This window comes from Monodelphis domestica, chromosome 4 (assembly GCF_027887165.1).
Source record: "Monodelphis domestica isolate mMonDom1 chromosome 4, mMonDom1.pri, whole genome shotgun sequence".
NCBI classification, from domain to species: Eukaryota; Metazoa; Chordata; class Mammalia; order Didelphimorphia; family Didelphidae; genus Monodelphis; species Monodelphis domestica.
The window spans coordinates 1,846,584-1,873,480 of record NC_077230.1 but is presented as its reverse complement, the minus strand read 5'-3'; the positions used below and the strand labels follow the sequence as shown (position 1 = coordinate 1,873,480).

Genomic DNA, 26,897 nt, shown 5'->3' with positions numbered 1-26,897 from the left:
GGTCTTAAAGAAGGTTCCTGATGCACGTGGAAGGACCAGAGAACCTTTGGGGGAGCCCAGCAGCGGAGAAGGAGTCAACCAGAGCTAGAGGCAATGGCATGGCCATTTTTATTACCATCAGAGCTCTAGTCACAGTTCCCTAATCTCAATCCGATGCTTCTCTGCTTTTTCCGTCGTCGTCGTCGTTATTTTTGATAAGAAATTCTCCTTTCGCTTAATTAGATCTGCTGTAACTTGTTGGCTTTCGCTTTTCAGATGAGAAAAACATTCTGCATATTATGGTAAAAGTCGTCAAAGGCCATCGCCTGGAGCTTCCCCCCATTTCCAAATCCAGACCTCGTGCCTGTAATAACTTGATTCGACTCATGCAGAAGTGCTGGCAGGACGATCCCCAAAGTCGGCCCAGTTTTCAAGGTAACGCGTTCCCTGGCTACACCTCTCCCATCCCACCCAAGGAAGACCCTTCCTAGCACTCCCTTCACAAGATTACTGTCTGACTGCTCCACTGAGCTCCAGGTGGCCAGGCCTGGCTGCTAAGTTCCTGAGGACCCTCGAGGCCATCTGCTCTGGTCCTTCATTTACAGCTGGGACCCCGAGGCAGTCACGGAGCACAGAGGAGAACAGACAGCAATGGCGCGTTTGGGGTGTGAACCGTTCATTCACACTGCACAATGCAGTCAGTCAGTCAGTCAGTCTACTCGTACTTACTAAGCACTTACTGATGGTGCCGGGGACTCTGCTACGTGCTGAGAAGATTGAGGCCACATCTAATCAGAGGAAGCCGGGAGCCCCGTAGTTGTGGTCTTCTCAAGGCCAGTCCAACTCAGGAGATAAATGCTGTTATTATCTCTTCTGTAGTTGAGGAAACACGTTCCGTAGCTGGCCCAGGGCTATGTACCGTGTAAGTGACCACTCGGTCACCTGGCTATCACTAACTGCAGGGCTGGCAACAGCTCAGCACAGGACGTGCCCACGAGCACTTTATACAGTGTGCGTGTGTGTATGTTGTTGTAGTGTACGGTATATGTATTTATTGTATATAGGTAGTATTCATCGCTAACCAGATCTAGGTAGTGTCTTCAGCACAGGATCTATGCTGTGCAAACAGTTTTTTTAACCCTCACCTTCCGTCTTGGAATCAATACTGTATTCCTAGGCAGAAGAGTGGTAAGGGCTAGTTAAGTTACTTGGGGTTAAGGGACTTGCCCAGGGCCACACAGCTGGGAAATGTCTGAGGCTAGATTTGAACCCAGGACCTCCTGTCTCTAGGCCTGGCTCTCCATCCACTGGGCTACCCAGCTGCCCCCTGTGCAAAGAATTTTTAATAGTTGATGTTCACCATATATTCCCTCACAAAGTAGAAAGCTTCATGTTGTTTTGAGTATTTTATATTATCACTAAATACAGAAATTCATATCTGTTATTATCTTGAGTAAATATGCTTTCTCTCTCTTTCAAAGAAATCACTGCTGAAACGGAAGACCTGTGTGAAAAACCTGATGACGAAATCAAAGAAACCGCTCAAGAGCTGGATATCAAAAACCCTCAGGAGCCCAAAGCCGAGGTTAGTAACTTCTCTTGACGTTTAATCATTTGCAGTTGGCTTCCCAGTCCTGGTTTCTCAATGCTGCCATTAGAGCAGTTTCATTGCCTGAACCTTTGGTGTGAAGCCCGTCAAGGATAGTTGAGTTGTTTTGCATGCTATTGACCGATGGCTAAATTCTCGCTTTTTAGCTAATGCAGAAATGTGCTGTGCATGACTTCAGATGTGGGTAGGGCATTTCTTCTCTTTTCAATGGGGGAGAAGGGGCTGAAGGGAGGGAGAGAACTTGGAAGTGGAATTTTATTTTGAAGTTCTTGTTATAACTCCCTAAAATGCCAATTACTGTGGAAAGGCCACCCTGGCTATAGAGTCAGACAACTGTGTTTAAATTCTAGCTCTGATACATAATTTGGGGAAATTGAACAAGTCACAACTTCTGGGCACCTCAGTTTTTTCCTCTGTACAGTGAGAGGAAGGGGACTCACCTCTAAAATCTTGTTTGAATATAAACATTATTCTATGCAAGTTTACTGAAATTCTCCATTTCAGGAAACGAAACAATAAGATCCTGCATCTTTTCGCCCCTAAGCCAGGGGTGGTAACTCTAATTTCTCACTTGTCTGTGTTTCCCATTGTTCCTTTTCCTTGCCTTTGCGAGTATGACATTAATGATGTGGGTGCTTGGCCAATTTCAAGCAGTAGAACATTGACATTTTGAAGCCCGAAGCCCCAAGTTTTTCTTATGAGCTTTCTTAATATGGTTAAAAGACCAGATGACTTGTTTTTTTAATGTCTACACTAGAATAAAATGTTTGAGATATGATAAAAGATACGTCACTCATTCTTAAATCAATCAATTATCAATAAACATTCAGTAAGTGCCTACTATGTGCCAAGTATTGTACTAAGCACACAGTATCATAAGGTAAAAAATGTGGGGCAATAAAACTAAGTGGCTTATCTGATATTAGGCAAATCATCCTAAATCCCTTGAGTATAAGGGAAGGGTTTACAAGATAATAGAGAATAATAATAGAAGATTACATGCCAAGTGTTTTATAGACATTATCTCATTTGATCTTCAAAATGATGTCCCCATTTTACAGATGCTGAAATTGATTCCAAGAAATTAAAAAATAATTTGCTTTAAGCTATTAAATGTTGGAATTGGATTTGGATCTCGGTCTTCTCATTCTACATCCATGACTTTTCCCAGTAATACTAAAGAAGTGAGGCGGTCTTGTCAGTCTGTCTATGTGTCTATATTTCCCTTAGAGCTCAGAAGAGATTTTACCCTGTTTGTGTTCTTATGTAGTTCTCTCATTATTGGAATGTATCTTGGGCCTTCTTAGCTTAGACTGATGCATTAGTATCCATTGTTAAGGGTTTCATCATCCTTTGAGGAAACTAGCCTAGTGAATAGAGGGCTAGACTAAAAGTCCAAAAGACCTTCACTCAAATCTGGCCATGTTGAAGAACTGGCTAAGAAACAATCCAAAGGAAGGGGAAGCTCAGTGATAGGGCCCTCCTCACACAGAATCTTGCAGCTTCAGCCCAGACTTTCTCGTGAACTTCTGTCCAAGTAGTGGTTACAAGTCTAAGCTTGGTGACTTTGAGTAGGTTACCTTTCTGGACCTCAGTTTCATTTGTCAAATGGAGATTAGATGATCCTTAATGCCCTTTCTCTCTCTCTCTTTTTAATTTTTAAAATTTTATTTAGTCAATTTAGAACATTATTCCTTGGTTACAAGAATCACATTATTTCCCTCCCTCCCCTACCCCCAACCCTTCCCATAGCTTATGCCCAATCCCACTGGGTATTACTTGTGTCTTTGATCAGAACCCATTTCCATGTTGTTGGTGTTTGCATTAGAATGTTCATTCAGAGTCTTCATCCCCAGCCATGTCCCCTCGACCCATGTGACCAAGCCATTGTTTTTCTTGGGTTTCTACTCCTACAGTTTTTCCTCTGAATGTGGATAGTGTTTGTTCTCGTAGATTCCTCTGAGTTGTTCAGGGTCACTGCATTGCCACTAATGGAGACGTCCATTACATTCCATTGTACCACAGTGTATCAGTCTCTGTGTACAACGTTCTCCTGGTTCTGCTCCTCTCACTCTGCATCACTTCCTGGAGGCTGTTCCAGTCTCCATGGAATCCCTCCAGTTCCTTAATGCCCTTTCACATTCCCAATCAATGAGTTTTTGAGGGAGTAGAAGAATTATTTGTTGTTCAGTAATATTCACTCATGTCCAACTTTTCATGACCCCATTTGGAGTCTTCTTGGCAGAGATACTAAAGTGGTTTGCCATTTCTCTCTCCAGTTTTTTAAGATGAGGAACTGAGGCAAACAGTTAAGTGATTTGCCCAAGGTCACACAGCTACTTAGTTTCTGAGGTCAGATGAACTCTCAAAAAATGAGTCTTCCTGACTCCAGGCTTGGTACTCTTTATCTACTGTGCCACATAGCTGTCTAAGGAATGTTATTTCTAATAATAATGATAGATGCATTTTCATATTATTTCCCTAGCCTACACTTCCCAACAACATGGTTTCTTTGGGGTCTAATTTCCTTTTTACTAATTTAAAAAATAGGTTTTCTAGATGCTTTTGGTTTTTATATCACATTCATTTCTGTAAGTATCTCTTCCTACTCTGCCATTCTGGAATTGAACTCCCTTTTCAATAATGACAACAACAAAAAACCTATCCTACTTTATTTCAGTCTTTTGCTCTGTGGACTCCCTAAGACTGACTTGCTATTGAAAAACAAATTAAAGTTTAACAAAATATGGGTGATGATCTAAGCTCCCTAGAAATGAATTAAAGTATCTCTTCTCCTCTATGGTATCCTGATCTTTTCCTTTCCTTATCCCTCTAGTATTACTCTATGGTATGATACCTTTTTATGAGAGCTGAATCAAGCAGGTGTGGATGTTGACCTTTTATTTATTTGATTTTTCTTCCTTTCTTAAATAGGCAACGTCTATCCCAGCTCAATTTAAGGGTGTGTCTACGCCGACATTTGATAAGGACTACAGTCTTTCAGAGTTGCTATCTCAGTTGGATTCTGGCATTTCTCAGACTATAAAACATTCAGAAGAACTGAGCCGTAGTTCCTCTGAATCAAAACTTGCATCTTCCAGCAGTGGCAAAAGACTTTCTGGTGTGTCTTCCGTAGATTCAGCCTTTTCTTCCAGAGGATCACTCTCTCTTTCTTTTGAACGAGAGAATTCCACAAGTGGTAAGTAAAGCATCTGAAACACAGAGGTCAGAGGACACTTACAGTGTTCAGAAGCTGTGTAGTCTTTGAACAACTACACAATGCCACATTTAATCGCTAGGTATTTAACACCAACAAAATGTGCAGTCATTGCTTTCACCTTCCGTCCATGTCATTTACATTGGTACCCTAGGCAACCAAGAAATATTTTAGAAATGTAGTCCCTGTCCTTGATGAGCCTGTGATGTGTTGGTTGGTTGAATATAATTATTGAAATCACTTCTGGCTGAGTTGAGACGATGAGGGCAAGTCTTGAAGGATGGATGGGATTTCAACAGTTAGAGGTCGGGTAGGGGGCAGATTTTTCCCAGTTTGGCCAATGGCCCAAAGGTGGACACGTTTTTATTGGGTAAAGTAAATCGTTATGGGAGCTCTCTTTGTGATGGCAAAGAACCAGAAATTGAGGAGATGTTCATCAATTGGGGAATAGTTCAACCAACTGTGGCATGATTGAGATGCAGTACTAGTGCACCATCAGCAATAATGAAAGGGCTAAAGACGGGAAAGAACTCCATGAGAAAATGGGTAGTGAAATGAGTAGGACCCAGAGAACGGTCTACACAGCTGCATATTTAATACTTGGAGAATAACTGTGAATGGGCTGAAGAATGAAACCGTGAAAGACACAATTTGCATCCGCATCACTGTTTCCTGATGTGGGGTGGGTGGGGTGCGACTGACACTTGAAAGGAAATTATATTCGTTTTTAAAAGGCATCGACTTAGTGCTTAAGAACAAAACACACCACAGTGACATTAGTAAAGCTTAGTAAGGGTCTTCATGTACCCAGTATCCAGCGGTAAGTTCTAAGGGGAACACAAAGACAAATTGTGGTCCTTCTCAAGAGGCTACTAATCGAATAAAATCAGCTACACGCATAAATACATGGCGTCATTTCTAAGAGTCCTCGATTGCCGGGGAGGAAGAAGTAGGGATTGAGTGTTAGGTCAGGGGTAGGCTGGTAAGCAGCTGATTTTAGGGGTAGAAAGTGTTGCAAGCTTAGGGAACAGCAAAGACAAAGGAGTAGCAGTGGGAACCTGTGCCATGGGACGCATTTCGAGGACATAGAGTTAATCAGGGAGAGCACTGAGACTCCATTGAAGAGGGATGGATCTGCGGACACGCTCTTTACGAATCCAACTTGGCCTTCCATATTGTTTGTGTGCGGGAGCACGTCTTAGTTTGGGGCTCAGCTCAGAATGCTGTTCCTGAAAGCCTTCCAGTCTCTTCCCATTGGAAGTCATATTGCTCTCGGCTGATTTCGGACTTTTCGAGTTGCATTCCGTTGCCTAATTTGCCTCATTTATTGGCATATAAATCATCCTATTAAACTGTATTCTTGAGAATAAGGAGCAAAATTTGCCAGCGGAGTAAACTCAGCTGGAGAGGGGAGGAGCAGCTTTTTCAGCTGTACCCTGTGGCTTAGTACCAGTTCCAAGGTAGAGAATAGTAAGTAAGGGCTTTGCGGTTTAAGGTCACACAGCTGGAAAGAAGGATGGGAGGCAGCTAGTGGGGTGGCTCAATGGATTGAAAACCAGGTCTTGGGCTGCCCCAGGTACTTGCTAGAGCTGTGTGACCCTGGGCAAGTCACCTCACCCCAATTGCCTAGCTCGTACTGTTCTTCTGCCCTGGAGCCGATACTCAGGACTGTTATCAACTGTAAGACAGAAGGTACAAGGTTTGTTTCGTTTTTTCAATTGAAGGATGGAAATCTCAAGAGAACTGAGTAGGAATTTAATGTTGAATGTAAAATTCAAAATGGTCGATTGCAAGGCACAAGCTGGTTCATTTTTCTTACTGAAATAGGAAACCCGTTGTCTGAAAGAAAACAGCAGTGGTGCTTTTGTGCCCTTGGAGAGGAGAACGCTACCCTGGTCAGAGGGAATTTGGAGCTTCTCGGGCTTTCAGAAGGGGACTGTCCTTGTCGGGGTTGCGGGATTCAGCCTTTCAGTGTTTCAGTTTATTGCCCACGACTGCTCCCTCCTTGAGCCCTTTGTCTTTAGCATGTCTGGAAAAGATGCTTTTGAAATGGAAGATTGAGCATCACTCGTAAATCACGCTGCCTTCTCTAAACAGTTGTTCCCCTTCCCCTGGCCTGGCCTGGCCCTAACAGGGAGTCTTCTTGTGTCTCCCTAATATGCTTAGCAGAGTTTGCCTCATCGGGCAGCTTTCTGTGGTTCCTTCCTATCCCCTTCAAACTCCCTGAGGGCCGAGACTAGGAAATGCGGGGAGTCAGAAAGGCCGAAGTGAAAACCTAAGACGAATTCTAGCCTTAGCTACTTAGTCGCTGGGTGACTCTCAGTAAGTCACGTAACCTCTTAGCCTTAGTTTCCTCATCTGTCAAATGAGGATCGTATTATCACCTGCTTCACAGAATTATTTTAAGAATCAAATGATATGATAGATGCACAGAACCCCATATTTGAAAGCACTGCATGAATGAGGATTGTTGCTACTAGCCTCCAAAGAGCTGAGTTCAAATCTTCTTGTCACTTACTAGCTAGCTTTATGGGCTCTGCGCAGGTCACATATTTCTTTAGACCTGTTTATTCGTCTGTAAATAAGTTGGATATAAACACCACCACCAACCTCAATCGATGTTTATGAGGAAAGCATTTGCAAACTTGAGATTATTACCCCAAAGCGAGACACCGAAACTTTACCTAAGAACACTTTGCTGTCCCAGAGAAGAGCCCTGATGTGCTTTTTGCCTTTGAAACATTTAACATGGTAAAAAAAAAAAATCCTTGCTTGTCGTGGAATCTGTATTCCTTCTATATTGTCTACAGATATAGATATATAGACGCCCTCTCATACATGATAACCGATGCAAACCCATTTCCGTTTTTCCCCAGATATAGGCACAACTGATATCCAGAAGAGAAAGCTCGCTGAAGCCATCATGTCTGGTGATACGAGCAAGCTGATGAAGATCCTCCAGCCTCAGGATGTGGACCTGATCCTAGATGGGAATTCCAGCCTCCTCCATCTGGCAGTGGAAGCGGGCCAGGAGGAGTGCGTCAAGTGGCTCCTGCTCAACAATGCCAACCCCAACCTCACGAACAGGAAAGGCTCGACCCCTCTTCATGTGGCCATAGAAAAGAGAGTCAAGAATGTCATTGACCTTATCCTGGCCAGAAAGATCAACGTTAACGCCAAAGACGAGGACCAGTGGACAGCCCTGCACTTTGCTGCCCAGAACGGGGACGAGTCTAGCCTCCGGCTCCTGTTAGACAAGAATGCCTCGTTTAATGAGGTGGACTTTGAGGGCAGGACTCCTATGCACATCGCCTGTCAGCATGGACAAGAGAACATCGTGCGTATCCTCCTGAGGAGGGGTGTCGATGTGAGTCTCCAAGGAAAGGATGACTGGATGCCTCTGCACTACGCTGCCTGGCAAGGTCACCTGCCCATCGTGAAGCTCCTGGCCAAACAGCCAGGTGTGAGTGTGAATGCACAGACCCTGGACGGGAGGACTCCATTACACCTGGCAGCCCAGCGAGGCCATTACCGTGTGGCACGAATTCTCATTGACCTACAGTCAGACGTCAACATCCGAAATCTCTTTCTGCAGACTCCCCTCCACATTGCTGCAGAAACCGGCCACACGAGCACTTCAAGGCTGCTTTTGAATCGGGGAGCCGAAAAGGAAGCCATGACAGCGGAAGGCTACACGGCCCTCCATTTGGCTTCCCAGAATGGACATCTTGCCACCGCTAAGCTATTGATGGAAGAAAAAGCTGATCTCTTCGTGGGGGGGCCCCTGAACCAGACAGCCCTCCATCTCGCTGCTGCCCATGGACATTCTGAAGTGGTGGAGGAGCTCCTTACTCCGGACAACATAAACCTATTTGATGACGAAGGGTGTACCGCCCTGCACTTGGCAGCCCGGGGCAGGCATGCGAAGACTGTGGAGGTCCTGTTAAAACATGGGGCGCACATCAATTTTCAAGGACTCAAGTTTCAGAGCAGCCAGCAATTGGTGGAACAACGCGGCACTAGTCCAATTGCTACGTTGTTACGTCGAAGTAAGACTTAGATTGGTCCCTACTAAGTCTTTGTTTTATGTCTCTTCTGTAGGGTGAGGAAGGGCCTTATTCGGGTCCTTGCTACATTCTTTGGTTAGTAGAACAAGAAAATGTTAAATAGCTAGCCCCGGCTATAAACACCTTGTCTCAGGAATTCAGGTCTCATTGGCCAAGGATGGATAAAAGAAAATGAGCGTCGAAGACATCGATAGTGTCGTCACCTTTTGTTTTTCATTTTAAGCTTCTCTTTGGACAAGTAATCTATTCCCAGAGAGAAGCTAGTGGAGCCTCGTCTGAAGTCATGTTGGTCGGCGTGGCTTTTGCCTCTTCCCATTTAAGCCGATCAGTGTGCCGTGTGGATAAGAGATGACGTAGGATCAGTTTTTCAGTAACGAAACGAGTGACTTCAGTTACACACAGCCTTAAAATGCTGAAAAGATGAACTGTGATCCCTTGGGGGAGACACGAGGCAGGGGACGAATGACAGATGATTTGGTGTCAAACCACATAAGTAAGACCCAGATCTTGGATACGATGGAATAAGCATCTCTGTGGATGGCTCTTGTTTGCTTTCATTCTGGCACACCGGCGTCCACGTTGCAGAGAAGGAAGTCCCCTCGCCTGGGAGTTTCCTAAACTGATCCCTCTCCCAACGTCATATTATAAATAGCAGTTGTACATTTTGTAAAGATTTAAGGTCGGCTTCAGTAAGCATGTTTGACATTGTTTTTAGATGAAGAAAGAAAAAAGTGGAAGAATTTCCGTTTTCTCAAAGTAGAGGAGAACCCAAGAGCTACTCGCCGTGTTAAGTCATTGTGTAAAGTAAGGAGACTGAAAGCAAAAAATCAGAACTTAGATTCCCAGGAGCCGCCCTTCAAAGTTAGGAACTCCAGGCAAAGCTCACAGTGGCCCATTGATACGTACGTACGTACTCCAGTGGGGGGGGGGGAGGGGGTTGTGATGCGAAAACATCTGCAAACTAGCACCGCTTTTCTCATTGACCTAACTTTCTTGGAAATGAGAACAGTATTATCCACTTGTTCCATCCAGTGTGTTTGTCTCCATATAATTCCTGGCTAAAGCAAGTGCTATTTTATAGGGCTTTCAATCTGCTTCCGAAGGCTGCTTCAAAACTGCAGCACGGTTGGAATAGTGTAACGTCGCCCGAGGCAACTCTTTCATGTAACAGTTCGTATTCGGACATGTGCGTTTGGATATTTCTTTAAAGCTATTCGAATTCTTGATCTCAGTCTCATCCGATTTCTGTTATACCGAGACCACGTGGTTCTAGAAATTGCCTCAATGTGTATTCCTCCTGATTAGAATGAACTGGTGTGCAATGTATGGATAAACACGAATATACTATGTATACTTTTCCTGGCTGTATGCATATTTTCTGTGATAGAAAATATCTGAACTGTTTAGAACTGGCTATGTTTTAATATGCCCCCCCCTTTTTGTTTTTTAAAGCTCAGATACCAATAAAGTTTTTAACTGCTTTCTTTTGGCGTCCCAGTGATTGCTTACTGAGAAAGCTCAAATGATGTGCCTTTGCAGCACCGGTGATTGGACATGGTCGCTTGGTCAGTTTTGGCCTTGTTCTTTTGGTGAAGCTCTAGAATAGCATAACATTTGGGAATGGAAAAGGTCCTACAAATTAAGGGCTGAGCCCAAGAAAAGTGACTTGACATGTAAAGTCATGTAAGTAATAAGCACCTTCAATAGAATTCACATCCAAGGGGCTCCATTGCACTGCCATTGTACTGCGTGTTTCCTTGCAAGTGAATTGGGCAAATAGGGAATTTAGAAGGTAGGAGGAATCTCAGTCCTCTGTACTGGAAATGCCTCAGTCTCCACAGTTGCTTCTAAACACGAAGCTCATAAAAGATGACCAGGACGTTTGACTCCAGCAACAAGGCTCTATTTCACGATTCGCAGCACTTGAGAAGGGACCAGCTCCTGAGGCCGTCTGCGTTCCTTTTGAGTAGATCAAATGAGGAAATATTGTCCCCTATCATCAAGCTGTGTACCTTCCACCCATTCCTCCTTGTTCTGACTGCTGGAGCTGACCAGAGCAAGTTAATTTTTCTGCCACATTGCAGTCCTTCAAATGCTTCCAAAGAGCTCTCATATTCTTTCTTTAGAATATCTTTCCGCTGACTTCCACATGACACGAATCCGTCCTTTACTCTCTTCGCTGCCCTCCTCTCCACCCTGACGAGGGCAGCGTGTTACCATCACTCTCTCCCTCTAATTTGCGCCCCGAGCCCCAGATAACTTGTAGCGCTGATGTCCAAAGCATACATCCCCATCCTCCTGCTTGTAGAGCCGATTCTGCCAAAGCACAAGGTTTCGCTCCGGCTTCTGACCATTACAGTCTATCCCGGAGCTGTCAGACACACACACGCTCCCCAGCATTTGGGTTATTTCAAACAAGATTATCATGTGGGAATACCAAAATAAAGGCAATAAAGTGGAGAGAATGGCACATTGCACATCTAAGCCAGTATGTGGCCATCAGGATCCTTGGGTATGGATGGGTGAGCAGTGATCACTGCTCAGCCTCTCAAGGTCCCTCTGCATCACCCAGCACACACACGTCTGTCTATCTGTCTCCCTAGGAAGTGATCGGGATGCTGATGACTGGTATGGGGGCCAGCTGAGAGCAGTTGGTATTGGTTAGGATGCAGCTGATTCTGGAGGCAGACGAGGCTGGCTAGAGACAAACGATCGTAAAACCTATTTAGTTCAGCTGTAGAGGCAGCCGGGACAGGAGGATCCAATGTGCAGGATGTAGGGGAGCACTTACCAAATCCATTGATCCCCAAACTAATCAATGCTAAATAAACCCGAGCCCAGCTGTCCCGCTGCTTCCCTGATGGAGGAGCTCCCTCCCTACCTCTCCGATCTAGCTATCTGCCTAACTGTGCTAGAATAATAATTCCCCTCAAACTCCTGGAGGTATGTATGCATGCAATAGGGTTACAGCTTAACTATGCATCTGCCCAGCCTGCCAGATTCCATGCCAGCTGTGACAGGCTCCACGCATTCTCTGCTGTTCTCTGCTGCCCCCTGTGGCCATTCCAGAAGCGGCTCCACCACTCTAGCCGAAGAATGTTCTCCCCCGCCAAGTCCGGGGCCGAGACTGCTCCGAGCCCACAGCCGAGCGAGGCACCCTCTTCACGAGGAGGCCCCCGAGCGTGCCCGCTTGCCAGCCACTTTCCCAGGGAGTGCTGGCCATTCTCGCCCCATAGCTTGCTGAACGTTCCGCTCTCTGGCTGACAGTGAGCTTCGCCCTCTTTCCCCGGCTGGAGGACTTCCCGCCAAGAGCCTGGTCTCTAGTCACTCGTTACGGATTCACTCGCACGGAGCCTGGTGGCCCGGCAAGTTTGAGAACTGCGGTAGTAGGCCAGTCCCGACGGGGGCGGGGGGCGGGGGGCGGGGCCTAGCTCCGAAGAGCCGGGACAGGGCGACAGAAGGAGCATTGAGCGTTTATTCAATTGTGTTTCTGGTTGGAGGGCCGTTGATCTGCTGCACTCTCCTCCGCGATTGTCTGCGCTTCCCTATCCCAAATGTGAGGAGAAAGTTGCGATCGCTGCTTTCTCCCTCGCTTAACCGGGATTTTAGCTCTCCATCTACTTCTGCCTTCTCTTTGCTCCCTTAAACCCACCCAATCCATTCTCCGAACTCGGTTTTTCTCATTTAACTTCCTCAGAAGCTTTTAAAATGTCGTTTTGACGGGCACTTTCCCCCCTTTCCCTTCTCTTAGTCCCACATTGTCATACAAATCTTCCAAACGTTCAAGTGAATTTACTTTTCTAGGGTGTTGTTTTTTTTTTTGGGGGGGGGGGGTTCAAATTCATCAGAAAACCTTGAAAATCATCTGTCCCATCCAACAAAAGTCACTCCCCACCCCCACCCCACCCCACCCCCACATACTCACGTTTGCAAAGTTCTGGCAAGGTCGGTTATTAAGGTTTCATTTGCTAGTCCTTCTCTTTGCTTTTTGGAATATTGTATTACAAGACTTCCTTATTAATGACAGAGGCTAGTCTAGTGGGATTCTTTCAGTATGTTTTCTGGATGCTGGCAGAATTTTCTCATTGATGTGGAAGGTTGGCAGTTTGTCCTGTAATTCCTAGAACTATCCTTTTGAGGTTCCTTTCAGAAGACTATCAGTAGATTCCTTCTACCTCCGTTTTGCCCTCTGATTTTAGTGGAAGTTGTAATTTCTATTTCTTGAAATATAGTATCCAAAGGGGGGGGGGGGGATAGAAACATAGTCCAGACTTCTTTTAAAATCATGCTTTCAGAGAGTACAGAAATTCTTTTTTTTATATGGAAATGTACATTTTTTAAATTGTTTTCCATGGTTACGTGATTCATGTTTTCTCCTTCCTCTCATCCCTCCCCCCTCCTGAGGTTGACAAGCAATTCCACTGGGTTATACATAAATGTATTATCACTTGGACCCGTTTCCATATTATTCATTTTACACCTTTAAAACCAAAAGCTCAAATCACATACTTATATAAGCAAGTGATGAATCGCGTGTTTTCTTCTGGATTTCTACTCCCACTGTTCTTTCTTGATCTCTGATAGCATTCTTTCTCCTAAGTCCCATAGAATTGTCCTGGATCGATGCAGTGCTCTTAATAGCAAAATCAGTTACATTTGATCATCTCACACTGTCACAGGCTCCGTGTAGAACATTTTCCTAGTTCTGGTTATTTCACTGCACATCAGTTCCTGTAGATCTTTCCAGTTCTTATAGAAATCCATCAATTCAAAGATAGAAATAGATTTTGAGTAATAAGATATGTATAAATCAGTGGAATTGCTTGCCAGCTTCAAAAGGTGGGAGGGAATGGGGGGGGGGGTCGAAAACATGAATCATGTAACCATGGAAAAATATTCTAAAAAAAAATAATGTGGAATTAAAAAAAAAACTATCAATTCATAATTCCTTGTAATACAATAGTATTCCATCATCATCATATGCCACAATTTGTTCAGCCATTCTCCAATTGAGGACACCCCAGTCATTTTCCAACTTTTTTCTACCAGAGAGCACAGCTATAAATATTTTTGTACAAACAGGTCCTTGCCCAGTTTTTTTTTTTTTTGAGTGCAGAAATTCTTAAATCATTTTGACCTGTTTTTAGATAACTTTTTTCACAAACTTTATAGTTTTTCTATTTTTTTCAGCCTTTTGATTTTGTTTTAATAATTTGAGTTGTCTCATAGAGTCATCGATTTCTTTTTCTTCTATTCTTTTTCAGATAGTTTATTTCTTAATTAAGGTTTATTACTTCTCTCCTAAACTTTTTTCCTTCCCATTCTTTCCTCCAGAGGCTTAATTTTATAATGTCTTTTTTATTATTATGATTTCCTCTAAGTATCTACATAATACTTATAGAACATGCAATTTTTCTTTTGATTCTCCATAATTGTTATAGTGCCTTTCTTTTTGAGGATCTCTAGATTTAAAATAATTTTTTAAACTATTGGTTGTTTTTATTTGTTTCTGCTTGTCTTTTGTCTAGTCTGTTCCACTGATCCCAATCTCAACTTTTTAACATTAGATTTTTTCATGACTGCTGCTTTATATTGTAGTTTGAGGTCTGGAAGGGGTATTCTCCCTTTATCTGTACAACTTTTCATCATTTCACTCGGTAGTCTAGATATATTTTTCCAAATTAATTATTATTTTATCAAGTTCTACAAAGTATCCATTTGGTAATTTGATTGATATAGCATCAAAAGTGTAAACTTCAGAAATATTGTAGTGTTTTAATACTGATATGGTCTAGCCATTGACATTTAATATTCCTCCACTTATCTAACTTGCTTTTTAAATTATTATTGTTACTTTAAGGAATAGTTTGGAATTAAATGTAAACAAATCTTCTGGGTACAAATCTTTTGAATCTTTAAATATCTTATGTGTTTTTAAATGTAAATTTATTTGTTACATTAAAATACCCAAATAACTCCTTTCCTTCCCCACATTAGAGAAGGCATTATTTGACAAAAAGATATATCTATATAAGACTATTTCTTGTTTATTTCTATTGAGTAGTTCTTTCTCTGGAGGTATATATACACAAGCCATTCTTCAAACAGTATTTTTGTTTCTTTATGTAATCTCTTAGTTGTGCTTTTTTCACTCTTCATATTTTATGTAGGTCTTTCCATAAAAAAAAAATAACCTATTTGTTATTTCTTATGGCACAGCAGTATTTCATCATAATTGCATGCTCTAACTGGTTTAGTCATTCTTCAATTGATGGGCATCCCTTCAATTTTTTGTCCCAACAATTAGAATGGAATTTCTCTTTCTGTTTTTTCTACTTCTATTTTGTTATAATTTAATAGAAATGGTACTGATTTTTGAGGCTCTTTTCTAGCTTGCAACTTTCCTGGAGCTATTAATTATCTGAATATCTTTATTGATTCCTTAGGATTTTCTTTTTTTTTTTAGATTAATTTTTTTTGTTTTTTGATTTGTTACATTAAATTTCCCATCCCTCTCCCTCCATATCCCACCCCCACTGAAGAAGGCATCATTCGACTATATAAAATTATTATTATATCATGCTTATCAGTTCTTTTTCAGGAGTTAAACATTCATAATTGTTCTTCAAACAATATTTCTGTTGCTTAATATAATCTTGTTCTGCTCTTTTTGCTCTTCATAACTTCATTAGGTCTTTCCATTAAAAAAAAATAGGTGGCAGCTAGGTGACTCAGTGAATTAAGAGGGAGGCCTAGAGACAAAAAGTCCTAGGTTCAAATATGACCTCAGACACCTTAGCTGTGTGACCCTGGGCAAGTCACTTAACCCATTGCCTAGCCCTTACCGCTCTTCCACCTTGGAACCAATACACAGTATTGATTCTGAGATAGAAGGTAAGGGTTTCTAAAAATATAATTTAACCTGTACTTCATTTCTTACTGTGTAGTAGTAGTAGTATTCCATCACAATCACATGCCATAACTTGTTTAGCCATTCCTCAACTAATGGGCATCCCTTCAATCTCCAGTTCTTTGCCACCACAAAAATGCCTATTTTTATACTTTTTTTTTTAAAGAATGGTGCACTTGGTCCAAGGCTTTTTCTTCATCTATTGAAATGATCGTGTGGTTTTGTATGCTTTGGTTTTTAATAAGCTTGGTTAGTTGCTTGTTTTCCTGATGCTGAACTATCTTTGAATCCCTGATATAAATCTCATTTGACCATAATTAATTTCTTTGGTAAGTGTAATAGATAATCTTGAGGGGGAATATTTGATGGGTAAATGATAACTAACAAATCAGGTAGTTATCTTCCTTTTCTTACCCTCCTCCCTCCTATACCTCCCTTCCTCCCTCTTCCAACCTCTTCTTCAGCCTCCCTCTTCTTTCCCTCCCCCCTTCTTCTTCAGCCTCCTTCTGTCACTCAGGGTGAGTTATGATGTTTCAAATGACACCATATTTATCTTCTTTTATCTCAAGAAAGGAGTTTTTTGGGGGAAGACAGGAAAGGGTAGAGAATGGAGGTAAGAGGGTTAGAGGTTTCCCTATTATCTACAGTGAGTCTTAGGTTGGAGGATATTGAGAGAAATGGCAATTCAGTCACTATCATGAAGCAGAGCCAGCCAGAGAGAGATATATGGACTCTTGTACTTCTTCTTCTGCCTTCAAATCAGCCAGGTGAGCTCCAGCTTGATTATCCCAAGTCCCAGAGACAAACCCAGCTTCTTCCTTCAAAGTCACCACCATCAGCCAAGAAGCCCAGAAATCAGTCAGCAGTTGGCTCTTCTCTTCAACTTTCCCAGTAACATTCCAAATGGAATCTTCCTTTGATTGACAGCTGAGCAACCTCCAGCCTTCTTGTCTTGCTGTATGCTTTCCCTCTGGCTATTGCATGCTTTCCCAATTCCTCTTTCACATAAGTCACTGTGGTCTGACAAGATTAAAAAAAATGCTTTTAGTTATTATTCATTAATGATATTGGCTCAAGTTTCTCCCATGTTTTGTTTTTCCTTGCCTTAAGAACTATGACTACATCTGTCTCATAAAAGGATTCTAGTAGGATTCATTCTTAATTTATAGAGGTCCATCCAGCGGCCTCTGAGGATCCAGGGTCTCTCTGCCCAGGTGTGGCATCACGGTTGAGTAATGAAGATGAGAACCACCGTGCATTCAACCCATATCTGCAGGCATCACACAGTGCTCAGCCGTCGTATCGTAGTCTGTTTATTATATGGATTTTTAGATATATACCCATAATCAATTCTCTACGTATGAGACATTCTACAGTTTGATTGGATATTATCAAATCACCTACACCGCACTCTTGTGATGTGACTACAACAAATAATTCTATGGTCATTTACTAGGTTTCTCCAACACTCTGTGATAGAGATGGTTCATGTGAATAAAGCCATTTGTAGGTTGGCACCCCTTGACCTGCTGAGCGGATCCCTGTGCTTTTGGTCAGCTTTCACCATCCATCATAGTTGCTTGGGAGATGAACAACAACACGTCTTCCTATCTAGGTGTGAAGACTTAAGGCAGACTAGTTTTGGGTTTCCCTCAATTTACAAGTTCTGGTTTTCTTGTGTTGCTTTGAAGTGCCCAGCAATGCTGCTTGGCTTCCGTTCCAACAAATTCATTCGAGTGTGGTAGCTGTAGGAAAAGATTCATTATAGTACTCAAGCTTTGGGCCGGTGTTTATTGTAGGGCCTTGAAGTGTGTCTTGTGCTTGAGAAAGGAGGGACCATGGGCAGTAATCTTTGGGCTTTAGTTCTGTACCTGCAATCCTTTGGGGGTACTAACCTAGGGGGCTTAAAGTAGGGTATATATTTATTGATCCTATAAGTATTTGCTCTCATATTGTTTCTCCTGTATTGGGGAGAGAATAATCATCATAACAAGTCCACTAGTAGGGAAAATTTGGGGAAAGAAGTCACAAAGGGGGATCAGCAGGGGGCCCTCATTCTGGGGTCTGCTTTGCTGACTTTCCTTCTCGGACTGTGACCTTGTCAATTGGTTGGGGTATGATGGCCTCCGGCATCTCCTCCCTTTTAAATAATGACTTCATCTCAATTTGGACTTGACATATGGTGGATCCTAGGCATCAGATGATAATTGGAAAGCAAACAAGAATGAGAAAAAATAAGACAAGCAAATCCACAGGTAATAAGGGTGTGAATGAGACTGTTATGGGATACATAGGAAGAAACATTATCATAAAAGGAATTTGCAACAGATGAGGCCAAATAAAGGGAAGTACTGGAATGGCTAATACATCTTGGCTGCTTGATATTGTGAATTTTAGATTTACTCCACCCTGCTGAGTCTTTAGAAATTTAGCAACCAGGAATGTATATACCCCCACTTAAGGATTAAGTGTGGGGGAGAAAGGTCTATGACCCACGTGTACTAGCAAGTGACAAATCAAAAACAACTGACTGACCCTCTGGGCTGTCCAAAGCCAAGTTTAAGCCACCATTGGTACATGTGAGACACAGGAAGTAATGTAAAGAACTGCCTTTATATTTCATGTCACTTCCTTTAAGAGGGGCTTGGCAGTGGGACTTGGTGGTGGAAATTGACTGTGGAGAAGCTCGAGTGTGAGACTGCAGACTTCTTCCCTTAGACTGTCACATCGTGAGTGCAAGGCTTACTCCCCTTTCCTTGGCTTTTTCTGGAGGCAATAGCCTCTGGAAAGGCCCCTTGGCTGAGGCCTCTGAACTCCTGCTGGGTTCAGACCAGGCTGGGACACCTATCCTTCCTTTTTTCCTCTCTTTCTCTCATTCTTTTTTTTTTAAACCCTTACCTTCCGTCCTGGAGTCAATACTGTGTATTGGCTCCAGGGCAGAAGAGTGGTAAGGGCTAGGCAATGGGGGTCAAGTGACTTGCCCAGGGTCACACAACTGGGAAGTGTCTGAGGTCAGATTTGAACCTAGGACCTCCCATCTCTAGGCCTGGCTCTCAATCCACTGAGCTACCCAGCTGCCCCCTCTTTCTCTCATTCTTAATTTCTTCCTTCTACTTTAAATAATTCTACTTTTTTTCTCTTATTCTAGATTGTCCTTCATTTTTTATTACATTTTCTTTTAAATTTTATATGTATTTTTTCTAATGACATATTTAAAAACAATTTTTAACATTCATTTTTGAAAATTTGAGTTCCAATTTCTCTCCCTCTCTCCTTTCATACTCCCTTCCTTGATAAGGCAAGCAATTTAATTCAGATTATACATATGCAGTGATGTAAAGCATTTCCATATTAACCATATTGTGAAAAAACAGAACACATCATCTATTGTATTCTCAAATCAGTTATCTCTTTATGTCTCTTGCAAGATTTGCCACTACAGATGAAAGTTTTTCTATTCGGGCAATAATTTTTGATGTGGAAGCCATAAATTCTGCTCTCAATTCTCTTATTAAACCATGAAGGAATAGCATGTTGTAGATACATGCATTTTTCAAAATCCAGAGTCCTCTACCTTATTAGGTGTTGAATAATTTTCCCTTCTTTAGTAACATTTATTCATAGTTGCCAAAATGAAAATATGGAGGCCAAATTTCTTTAAGTTATAAAATCTTCATTTTGGTTTATTTTGCTTATGTTCAAAATCTTTAAGTTTCCTTCCTCCTGAGATCTTTGGTAATTTCAGTCTTTTTTCCCTTGTTTTCTTCTTTGGTGGTTTCCCTGGGGGCTGAATCTCAAAGTATTTCAGATTCTGTCAACACTGGGCATTTTATTATTGTTAACAGGCCTGGTTCTGAGTGACCCAAAAGAACTGACAGGTATATACTGAGTCCCATTGGTATGATAGCAATAGCATTTCTTTTCTTTTCTTTTTGTTGTTGTTGTTGTTTTTTTACCCACTATATCCAGTTTTATTTATTTTTTATTTTTTTATTTAATTATTTATTGAGTCAATTTAGAACATTATTCCTTGGTTACAAGAATCATATTATGTCCCTCCCTTCCTGTAGCTGATGCGCAATTTCATTGGGTAATATATGTATCCTTGATCAGAACCTATTTCCATGTTGTTGGTGTTTGCACTGGGATATTCATTTAGAGTCTACATCCCCAGCCATATCCCCTTGACCCATGTAATCAAGCAGTTGTTTTTCTTCTGTGTTTCTATTCCCACAATTTTTCCTCTGAATGTGGAGAGTGTTCTTTCTCATAGATCCCTCTGGGTTGTTCAGGATCACTGCATTGGCATGAATGGAGAAGTCCATTACATTTGATTGTACCACAGGGTATCAGTCTCTGTGTAAAATGTTCTCCTGGTTCTGCTCCTCTCACTCTGCATCAATTCCTGGAGATTGTTCCAGTCTCCATGGAATTCCTCCACTTTATTATTCCTCTGAGCACAATAGTATTCCATCACCAACAGATACCACAATTTGTTCAGCCATTCCCCAATTGAAGGGCATCCCCTCATTTTCCAATTTTTTGCTACAACAAAGAGCACAGCTATGGATATTTTTGTACATGTCTTTTTCCTTATTATCTCTTTGGGGTACAAACCCAGCAGTGCTATGGCTGGATTAAAGGACAGACAGTCTTTTATAACCCTTTGGGCGTAATTCCATATTGCTTTCCAGAATGGCTGGATCAATTCACAACTCCACCAGCAGTGCATTAATGTTCGACTTTGCCACATCCCCTCCAGCATTCATTACTTTCCTTTGCTGTAATGTTAGCCAATCTTCTAGGTGTGAGGTGATACCTCAGAGTTGTTTTGATTCGCATTTCTTTGGTTATTAGAGATTTAGAGCACTTTTTCATGAGCTTATTAATGGTTTTAATTTCTTTAACTGAAAATTGCCTATTCATGTCCCTTGCCCATTTATCAATTGGAGAATGGCTTGATTTTTTGTACAATTGGTTTAGATCTTTATAAATTTGAGTAATTAGATATTTGTCACAGGTTTTTGTTATGAAGATTGTTTCCAGCATTTATTTTCTGAAAGCATGCACATGCATGTGAAACAGAGGGATCCTTGTCTCAGGTGTCCAAAGACAGGCTGTATCATAAATATGTCTTTGAGGAAAGGGTATTTGGGAGATAAACAAAGTCAAGTAAGGATAATGGGGTGCCTGGACACAGATGTTGCTTAACTAGGACCACAGATGTTTTGAAAAATCTAAATCTACCAGATAGCATAATGGTGAGAAACATCTGAGTCTAGCTGAATTTGGTCAATGATTGCATATTTGCTTCATCTTGAGTCAGTAAGGCACTTTCTCAAGGCTTTGTCATTTTCTCAGAGACACTACTTCCCCATTTCTTTCATTGGTGATTAAATTCTCTTCCTCTTGTTTATCTGGGAAGAAGGCACCTCAAACATAAAGTTAGAATCTAAATTCTTTCCACATTCCCCTCCTCGTGATCAAAAGGGGCCTCATGTCCCACACCAATGACCGCTCAGGGGTATCTGACAAAGAATGGTATTTGACTAGGCTGTGGGAGAGGAAGAAAAGACCAATGGCAAGTAGTCCTTGAGACAGTCAGTCAGCCAGCACAGCAGTAGTGGGGGACAAACAAAAGAAAAAGGAATAACATTCCTAAGGGAGATATGAGGGAGTGCAGCCAGGAACCAGTAGGAAGAAAGACTTTTATAGAGTTCCAAATGCCCAGGGGGTATTGATCCGGTTTTATGAGCCACTGGGACTGTTGTTAAAAGTTTTAGATACTTGTTTCAACTTGCCCTATGAAGTTAATCAAATGTGACAAGAGGAATTGGCAAATCCCACCCTTTTCTTATGATCAAATAATGCAGGCCAAATTATTATCAGGTGCCACATTAGTGCGAATTCAGATTTTTACATGCCCCATTAGAGTTATTTATACTTGATATTATCTGATCTTTTTTTGTTCTTTTCAAAGTTTTCCACTAGCCAACTCCAATTCCTTTTAAAATTTAGGAGGATCAGGTGCTATTAGGAATCTCATCCAATATATGAAAACATCGGTAACAACACTTTTGAAAGATAAAAGCTTTCTGCCTCTAGATTCAATGGTTATTGAATTATTTTCCCAATCTTTGGGTAGTTTCCATTTATTATTGGTTTTACTAGACCAAAAATAGCTGCTATAAATATATATATATATATATATTTTTTTTTTGATAAGTCTTCCTCACCCACCTTTTAAAAAACTATTTAGGGGGGGTATATCTAATAGCAGCATCAATAGAACAAATGGAAATTATAGTTTAATGACTCTTTTAGTATAATTCAAATTACTTTCCTAAATGGATGGATCAAAGCACAGTTCCGTAACTGAATTAGTGTGTGTGTGTGTGTGTGTGTGTGTGTGTGTGTGTGTGTTGTGTTGTGTGTATGAGAGAGACAGAGACAGCATCTTCCACATTCCCTTCAACAATGAACAGTTTCTTTTCTGGGTCATTTCTGATGATCTGATGGGCCTAAAGAGGAACTTCAGAATTATTTTGGTTTCCATTTCTCTAATTAGTGATTTGAGCATTTCCCCCATATTGTTGTAGATAACTTCTTTTGAAAACTGCAATTTATATCCTTTTATTCTTTGACTATATATCCATTGGAGTCTGGTCCTGGTTTTTACATAGTTGAATCTATATCCAATTTTCAATGTCAAACTGGTATCAGAAAAAACTGTAGTAAAGTTTTGTCCCATTTTCCTTCTAATTTTAATACTGTCAAAAAAAAAGGCAGGAATTGGAGGCAGCTAGGTGACTCAGTGGATTGAGAGTCAGGAGGTCCTGGGTTCAAATTTGGCCTTAGACACTTCCTAGTTGTGTGACCCTGGGCAAGTTACTTAAAACCCATTGCCTAGCCCTTACTGCTCCTCTGCCTTGGAGCCGATACACAGTATTGATTCCAAGACAGAAGGTGAGGGTTAAAAAAAAAGAATTCTACATTCCATTGTTGCAAAATTCATATCCTTCCTTGTATATTTACTTTGATAAAAATGAGAAAATGTAGAAAATAATAAATGTGTTTGACTACAAGTCATCCCCCAATAGATAGGCTGTCCAAAGCTATAAAGAGTTCACAAAAAGAATGGTAGTTTATTAGCAATGATATGAAAGAACGTTCTGAATCACTAATGAGAGAAATACAAATCAAAATGAGTTCTATCCTGGGACCTCTTCTCTTCATTTGATCTCATAAGCTCGCAGAGATTCAATAATCCAGTCCTAATCTTTCTGCTCCCCTCACTGCTAATCTCCAGTCTCACATCCCTAGTTGTCTATTAGTCATTTGTTACTGGATTTCCTGTAAACATTTTGAACCCAGTACAGCTAAAACTGAACTAATTATCTTCCCTTCAAAATTTCCCTATTACTGTCAAAGGCACCAACCTACCAGTCCTCTAGCCTATTAACCTCAATGTCATCCTTGACTTATCGCACTCTCTCATCTCTCATATCGTTAAAATTGTATATAATTTGGAAAGGGAAGGAAAGTCATACAGGGGGAAAACTGTACATATAAAATTCTTGAGTTTGTTCAACAGAGAAGGGATGAAGGGAAGGAGAGTGGGAGAGGGGAAATCTGACTGCTTTACCCTCTAATTAAACCCACTATTTAACTACCTTAACTAATCACATAAATTCCTAAAGACAAGTCCAACAGGTAACCAGATTTCTCACAAACAAAGAGTCTTTGGTGAGTCAGGTACAGGAGTCCAGCTGATGCCCTCAGCTGTCTCAGCAGGGTAAAGATCTTTTTCCCCAGTCCGGCTGTCCACCAGGAAGACTGGAGATATTCTCTCAGCACAGCTAGTAAGTCCTCAAGGCCTGTTGTTTGATGGATGGATTCCCAGGATGTCTCAGCCACACACCTTTCTCCTTCAACTTGCAGCTCCAGAGTTCTGTTGGAGGAACTGTCTCTTCAACAGTTTGGAACCCTGACCCAGTAGCTTGGAATCCAGGCTTGCCAATATTGCTCTTGCTATAATTCCTTTTCTTTGCCACAATATCCATTCTGTTGCCAAGACTTAGCAATTTCACATCTCTCTCCTTTCTTCTGATCATCTTACCATTGCGGGGTGGGACATGACCTTCTTATGTCCTGAAGTAGCCTGTTGGTTGGTCTGTCTACAGTAAGTCTTTCCCCGCTCTAATCCATCTTCTACGTAGCTGTTCATGTCAGAGGATAGTAGAAAAAGGAGCTGAGAAGGACAAGTTTGGGATGAAGGTAAATTGACTTCACTGACTATGGGATTTCAGGAAGCAAGTTGGAATGGGCAGAGAGTGTTTGGATGGGACTTTGGGGTAAGTCTGGTGGTGGGAGGTGGAGAATGAGATTTGGACAATGTCCAGCAGGGGCTCGGAATGACTAGGATGTGTAGAGTATGGTCCAGTCTGTTTATCACTGAGTGCTACTCCTCTTCCCCAAGGAAGCTGGAGATCAGGCAGGACACAAGTGTGGCAGAAGACTGAAGGCACGGGCTCCTATGAAAGATGCTGCTTCCCTTGTCTTTTCTCGGAAGGCTGGAGATATAGGCAGGGGAAGATTCTGTTCTCACTGGAAGCTGAGCCCACACAGCAGGGAGGAAACCTGACTTCCCACCGACTGTTCAATTTCCCTTCTTTCAGGTGACAGGTAGAGCAGGAGAGAGAAGCTCTGACGTCAGAAGGAAGGTGTTCCTTTTCTCACGAGAGACCACACTTGAAGAGGTGGGAGGCTGAGCTGGGTGCAGCCAAGGGCTAACCCTACCTAGGCCTTAGCAGCATGTGGATGGAAGTCAGGCAGGTGAAACAAGGAAGTAGAAGTCCTGAGTCCCACATGGGGAAGCCATATTAGTGCAAATGGAAGCAGGCAGTGGCCCTTGCTGCCTTTCCTCAGGACAGCAGGAGATGGACACTTCGGAGCAGGAGAAGGGTAAGATGCTGCCATTTTTCGAAGTTCTGATAACCCTGCAGAACAAATTCCCCAGAGTTCTGCTCAGATCTGGAGAGAAAGAAACAATGAGATGAGCTGGTAGCAGAAAGGGATGGGTTTGGTGTTATTGCCCCCGAGTATGCCGGAAAGACCCTCCATCCCCACCCGACAAGAATTGGGCCAATGAAGCTTGAACTTGTCACCATGGATCAAAGCTCCTCAGGACACACTAAATGTTCAGGATCCTCCAGGCATCCAGAAAAGCATTTTCCTCGGAGCTATTTGCTTTTCGGCCTTTCGTTCAGCCCGGGTGTTTCTTGGGAGCCAAGCTGGCGTGTCCCTCTATGGTGCCGTGGTCAGAGGACATGCATTAAGCACATAAATCACTGAGGCTGACACATATTCAAAGCAGGTAAAAAAAGGCACGGAGCTTCTGTGGGCAGGTTCTAACAGGAGTGCTGATGAGTCACACAAGCAGGCAGGAGCTTGGTGGGCTTATTCGCGTTTAAAATGAGGTCGTCACTGTCCCATTCTGCCCAAAGCCCAATACGTCCCTGTTGGACGTTGAGGGGGGATTAGGGCCCCTGGGAAGAGCTCTTCTTGGCATTCAGGGTTCCTTTGGCCCTCTTCCAAGCATTGGCGAGTTGCTCCAGAAGGAGGCCGGGCTTGTTCTTTCCAGGTCCAAGTCCCCAGACACTTCCGGGTGTTGCACCATGAAGAACTCTGTAATGGTTGGGGGCGGGCAAAGACGGTTAAACGCAGTTCTGCCCCTGCACACCACCTTGGTTTTGTGAGGCAGCCGTGATTGGCGCCTCGCCTCGCTGTGCTCTGGAACTTTAGGGAGTGGGAAGCTGGGCAGGACCAGGAGCTCAGAGCCGGCCAGTAGGCACTCCAAGGTTGACTTGCTCAGAGAGATAAAGCCTCGCCCACGCCCTCAGGGGCACGTCTCAGGACAAGAGAGTCAAACAAGCGCTAGAATCTGCTTATTCTCTTTGTTGAGTCCAAATCATCGGGGAAAAGGGAGAACTGAAGAGGGAACGTTTTGTTTAAGGGTGCAAAGGTTACAAATGTGGCCCGATAGAGAACAGACGTTGTTCCTAACGCTTTGGTTCAAATATTCAACTCTATTTGTCAAAAGATGCTTCGTGTCTGTAAAGCATCCTGTGTGTTTGGTCCCAGATTGAGACGTCACGGCTACCGTGACCTCCGGTATGGACACTGCCTGGGGGCACACGAGGCTCAGTGGCTCACTGCTTAGAGACAGAACCCAAGTCCAGGTCTCCCTGACGCCTGGCCTTTTGCCCCCAGGAGCTGCTGCTACTGAGAACATCCAGATAGCTGGGAAAGCATCTAGACAGGAAGCATATTTCTGGACTGAAGGCTGGATGGGCATTTCACCTTCTAAAACGCACCTCCAAGTTCAGACTTCCCAGTATGTCAGCCCAGGGCTTGGGTTCTTTCTGTCCATTATCATTTTCTTCAAAAAGGGTGCAGAACGTTCTTGCTAACCGCTAACTCCCCTGAGGGACCCACGAACTTTGGATTGCTCAGAATCCCAAAGCCGCCTGGACATGGCCGCCCGGTGTCAGTGGAAGAGCAGAACAACAAGGGGCCCACGATCAGCATCCTGAGCAACACTAATACGGGAAGATGCAACTATCATGATCCAGATCCAGATCCATGATCCATGATCCAGAAGGGTTCCATTCTTTTACCCGAATTTCAGACTAGAAGTCCTATTATTTTATCCCAATATAGACCTGAGATAGCAGAGTCCATGGAGAACTTTGCTACCTTTTTTCCCTCTCCTGCATTCCCCTCTTCCTATTTCTCTAACCATTGATTTCACTGGTTTTCTATTTTGTCTGCTCCCTTTTCTCACAATAGCTTGGGAGATGAGAACTGGAAGAGAATAACTAGATCGGGGCTGGAACAGGGAACAAAGAAAACAAGGGAGAATCTGTTCCTTTCTTTGACAGCTGAATGGCACACCATTAAAAGCTGCTTTGGTAGCAGGCATTTTTTGAAACTTGGCCTGCTTCACACCTAAGCACTGAGTATTTTTCTAACTACCTAAGTTGTTCTGCACTTTTAAGGAGCTCTTTGTGATCGAATCTATACAATTATCCTGTTGGGGTAATAAGATTTATA

The 26,897-nt window shown here is 42.5% G+C and overlaps 1 protein-coding gene across 2 annotated transcripts in view; it reads left to right on the top strand.

The window, feature by feature from the left end:
* Positions 1-10,353, top strand: part of RIPK4 (receptor interacting serine/threonine kinase 4) — a 47,802-nt gene extending 37,449 nt beyond the window's left edge. For both annotated transcript variants that reach the window (XM_007493064.3, XM_016433116.2), the window contains exons 5-8: positions 256-414; positions 1,461-1,564; positions 4,523-4,787; positions 7,682-10,353. In XM_007493064.3, coding sequence (XP_007493126.1) covers positions 256-414; positions 1,461-1,564; positions 4,523-4,787; positions 7,682-8,865 — 1,712 coding nt within the window. In that variant the 3' untranslated portion in view covers positions 8,866-10,353. The remainder of the gene's footprint in view (positions 1-255; positions 415-1,460; positions 1,565-4,522; positions 4,788-7,681) is intronic.
* Positions 10,354-26,897: the final 16,544 nt, after the last annotated feature.